Source organism: Alosa alosa, chromosome 9 (genome assembly GCF_017589495.1).
Source record: "Alosa alosa isolate M-15738 ecotype Scorff River chromosome 9, AALO_Geno_1.1, whole genome shotgun sequence".
Lineage (NCBI taxonomy): Eukaryota > Metazoa > Chordata > Actinopteri > Clupeiformes > Clupeidae > Alosa > Alosa alosa.
Genome location: NC_063197.1, coordinates 30,438,042 through 30,443,041, shown reverse-complemented (window position 1 = coordinate 30,443,041; position 5,000 = coordinate 30,438,042). Strand labels below are relative to the sequence as shown.

The 5,000-nt window shown below is 43.3% G+C and overlaps 1 protein-coding gene across 2 annotated transcripts in view; it reads left to right on the top strand.

Annotated features, from left to right (window-relative positions):
* Nucleotides 1–5,000, top strand: part of dlg1a (discs large MAGUK scaffold protein 1a) — a 66,300-nt gene that overhangs the window by 52,349 nt on the left and 8,951 nt on the right. For both annotated transcript variants that reach the window (XM_048252104.1, XM_048252105.1), the window contains exon 13: nt 4,583–4,621. In XM_048252104.1, the coding sequence (XP_048108061.1) occupies nt 4,583–4,621 (39 nt within the window). The remainder of the gene's footprint in view (nt 1–4,582; nt 4,622–5,000) is intronic.

Genomic DNA, 5,000 nt, shown 5'->3' with positions numbered 1-5,000 from the left:
TAGCGCCACCTAGTTAAAATTAAAAGCAAAAAATGAGGTGTTTTCATCTCAATATCTCTGGCTGACAAGGTCAAAACTGCACGAAATTAAAAGAGTAGGATCATTATGACACCCTCTGAATGCATGCCAAGTTTTGTGTACTTTCGTTCATGGGGGCCTTACAATAAAATAATTTATGTGTACATTTAGTGAAGTACACCAACAAGGATTCGGGACACTGAAAGACCGGGGTACACAAAACTTGGTGAGCATGTACCCCACATGGATAGCATGGAACCGTCATTTTTCGTTTTCATCTGCAGCCCCCGCTGGACTGGACCCCGAAGGAGGGTAGGGCAGACACAGTTCTCTGTGAATCTTTTATGGTATGTTGGTCTCAAGGGCCCACATCAACCTGGCTCATAATCACTCATTTGTGATTTGCCCCCGGTAAAAAATGAAAATCAGTAGGATTAAAGAAAGCCAAAATAAATATTCATCATCATCATCATGGCTGCATTTTCAGTATTGGCGAGAAGTAGTCGTTTGTCCACTAGATGGCGCATCGTTGCAGTGAGGCGTAATTTTGTTGGAAGTTAAAAGTGGGTTGGAAAAACAATGGGCCTTCATACAAGGACTGTAATTTACGCCTTGAACATCTAATAAGGATAGGACGATGTTCACATGAAGTGTAATTCCCATTTCTTCTTGAAGCGAAATAAATCTAAGGATGTTTCGGACATGCTTGGTTTTACTGCAGAATACGTTAATCTTGTAATATCAATAAGGACCTAGGTAATGTTACCGTTAGCGTTGGTTGAGTGATGGAGGCATTTGATTGATTGCATTTGTAGAAAACTATAAATGCGGTTATACCAAGCAAATTGATAGCAGCACTGTTTGTATCTTTCGACTGTCATTTATTGCACGTGCTACAAAATCATTCTGTGCAATGGAAGATTTACCAACGTTACACCGGTCTGATACAGTTTTGCCTATACATCGTGAGACTGAGCGCCTGTTTATTTTGTTTTAAGTGCGTGCAGGGTGTGAGAGGGAATCGATGTGCTTTGATTACAGCTTGGTAGTTGTAGTCTGTGAAATTAAAAGCACGTGTGTGTGAAGTATCCAAACAATGACACCTTCATTTCATTATGGCTGCTTTAGCAAAACACCTTAAGCTACTGTGTAGTGGGTCCCATTTAGAAGTGGCTACTTCATTCGCGCTTTCCTTGACTCATGGAGCTGCGTGAATGTTATTACAACTTTTCGCCACGATATGACAGTTTAAGTCCGGGCTTGATACTGTAAGGCGTAAGCCATTGGTTTCAAAGGAGATTTTATTTGTGTCGCTAGCATAGCCTATTGACAATTTATGTTGTCAATAGGCCTACCCTATAATCCTACCTGTAGCTTAGGGAAGCTAACAACTTTCTATTAGGATCTAGTTTGTTAGTTACCGTTTTGTCATAACTCCCTGATGCATTTTTGCATTTAGAATAGCCAGAGCGTGTATATCTCAATCGGAAAATTAAACAATATCGGGTGCCTATGGACTAGGCTGGGTGAACCCAGCCTGATCTGCCCGCTATTTATTTTTGATTTCTTAAAAGATTGAGCTTGGTCTGATGAAAGCCAGACTAGCCATGGACCTCAGTTAAACAATGCAAGGGAACATGAATCAGCCTATATTTGCACTAACAATAACGGACAAAAGCTTTTCAACTTTGGCCCGTTAAAATGTGTATGAACAGTCTAGCGGCGCATTTCATCAAGGCCCATTTGGACATGTCAGTTATTTGCACCACTGGTTAGATGTAAAACAGCATTTCGTTTCAGACTAGGCTACTGTTACTTAATTTGTGCATTAACAATAACGTTTCAGACTACTGTTACTTAATTTGTGCATTGACAATAAAAGTATTACATGAACTAAAGATGACTAAAATCTTATGTAGAAGAAGAAACATTCACAAAAATCCATCCATCCAAAAATGACCTTTGTTTTTGATAGCTGTTGAAAGCGGCATGGAACTGACAGAGATGTTTTTGTTTATAAATACATAAAAATAAATAAATAAATAACATTATGCTGATACCTTTTGCTTTTCCCAAATACAATGTAGCCTACAGGTGTAAGTGACCTTTCATCAATCCAGTTGCAATGGATGAACTGTGATGAACTGCCCTACTTGTGATTGTTTAGAGATTTTAAAGGTTTTATAACAATTCTACATCTTCTTTGGCTATTCTACAATCTATTCACCTTTTCAGCACCAGTAGGGTACTTTCTGTGCAGCCGCACACACACACTCAGGCATGCCAAACAAGCATACACAAAAGTTTCAAGAGTGGGGGATGGAGTAAAAATATGGAGACAAATTGAAGTGTGATTTATTTTTCGAACGGATGTACAGGACTGAGCGGCGGTCATATTTTGTACCGCTATGCGGTACATCTAGTTTATAAAGACAATAGGCGTATATGCCTCATACCTTATATATTAAGAACACATGCTTCTAGGCCTTATATATTAAGACCATAGGCTTACAGTATATGCCTTATACAGTATATTAAGACCATAGGCTTACAGTATTTGCCTTATACAGTATATTAAGACCATAGGCTTATATGCCTCATACACCAAGAGCATAGATTAACTGTATATGCCTCATGTGTATATTAAAAACATGACGTATACATTTAAGGCCATACATTCACAACATTGAGTACATAAAGTAGTAGTATGAACATAGGCAGAGAGAAATGGATTTAACATAAACAGCAAATACACTACTCTTCCCATTTCTATCATTTCTACAGAGATTCTATACAACAACCTCCGCACCACTAACACTGAGCCTTGTTTGTGAATGCACCAAAATGTCTGAGCCTGTCTGAGAAACTCAAATATTCAGACGTTCGTTTCTGCTCCTGCAGTCAGCTACTGATGTTGCAGTGGATTAATTCTTAAACCTTGTCTGGACTAAAATACACTTGGAAAACGTTGGCACTTTCCACACATATATGCACTCACACCCACACACACACACACTCACACACGCGCGCGCACACACACACACACACACACACACACACACTCACACACACATATGCATTCACACATGCAGGCATATTTCACACACACACACACACACACACACACACATGCATTCACACACACAGGCATATTTCTCAAGTGTGGAGCTGAGTTCAGCAGGCACTAATCCAGCTGTCATGAGGAGGATTCCCAGGACTTATAGGACAGAAGAGCTGAAGAGACTCTGCTGCTGCTCCACACACATACAGTACACATTGACACACACACACTCTCTCTCTCACTCTCATTCACACACACACACACACACACACACACACACACACACACACACTGTATATACACACACACTCTGTCTCTCTCTATATATACACACACCCGGTGGCACACAGACACACTTGTTCTCTAGATGTTTAATAATTATGTTTATGTTGGTGTGTGTGTGTGTGTGTGTGTGTGTGTGTGTGTGTGTGTGTGTGTGTGTGCGTGCGTGCGAGGCGTGTGTGTGCACGTGTGTGTGTGTGTGTGTGTGCGCGTGTGTGTGCATGAGTGTGTGTGTGTGCGTGTGTGCGTGTGTGTGTGTGTGTGTGTGTGTGTGTGGAGCACCTGGATGAGGCATCTGAGCTGAATGTGATGGAGAGGTAGGGTGTTGGGAGAACAGAGACAGAGAGAATGGGGGATGAGAAAGCCAGGCAGAGACATGGAGAATGGAGGGAGAGAGAGAGAGATGGAAGGAGGGAGAGATGGAGGGGAAAAGAGATGGAGGGAACATTTTGGCTGAAGTGGGGGGTGCAAATAAACAAGGGAATGAATGGGAGTGAGAGAGAGAGAAAGAGGGAGGGAGACAGAGGGAAAGAGGGAATGAGAGATGGAGAGAGAGAGGGAAAGAGGGAGTGAGAGATGGAGAGAGAGGGAGAGATGGAGGGAGAGGGAGAGATGGAGGGAGAGAGGGAAAGAGGGAGCGATAGAGAGGGAAAGACGGAGTGAGAGATGGAGGGAGAGGGAAAGAGGAAGAGAGAGGGAAAGAGGGAGTGAGAGATGGAGGGAGAGGGAGAGATGGAGGGAGAGGGAGAGATGGAGGGAGAAAGTGAAAGAGGGAGGGACAGAGGGAGAGATGGAGGGAGAGAGGGAAAGAGGGAATGAGAGATGGAGTGAGAGATGGAGGGCAGAGCGGCTTTAGCCTCCAGCATCAAGCTTCCTTTCCCCTTCTTTGCACACTCTTTTTTTCTCTCTCTCCCTCTCTATCCTCTCTTCCCTTCTCTTTCTCTCTTTCTGCCACTTTTTCATGTCTTTCAACCTCTACCTCCCTCCCATCTCTCTCCCTCTCTTTCTCCCTCCCTCCCTCCTTCTCTCCCTCTCTCTCCCTCCCTCCCTCTCTCATTCTTTCTCTGTTGGCTCAGTGGCAGCAGTCTGTGCAACGGGACCTGTGAGACCGCAGCCATCCTCTCTCTCTTTCCTCTGCTATCCCTCTCTCTCCCTCTCTCTCTCTCTCTCTCTCTCTCTCTACTCTTCTCATCCCTCTTTCTTCTCGTTCCATCCTCATAGGAGACTTCTTGCTCGTCTCTTCTGCGTTCCCCGACGTGTGTGAGTATCAAACCATACACACACACACTCAGAAGGACCAGTGTGTGTGTGTGTGTGTGTTACCAGGGTGCTGCTGTGTTGATTTAAAATGTTTGTGTTAGTTTTGTGTGTGAGTATGAGGGGCAAGCTTTGTATGTGTGTGTGTGTGTGGTGGGGTTAATGCCGTTGTGTGTGTAGTTTATAGTGTGTAATGAGGCTTTTTTCTGTGAATAGTGATGTGTTTAAGACTTCTGGTTTGTCATGGGCTGTGGAGAATTGATGTTGTTGTTTTTTTTTAAAGAGTTGCTGTGAGAGCGAGGGTGAGTCTGACTGGAGCTGTAGGTGCAGGCTGTGTATGTGTGTGTGTGTGTGTGTGTGTGTGTGTGTGTGAGAGTGTGAG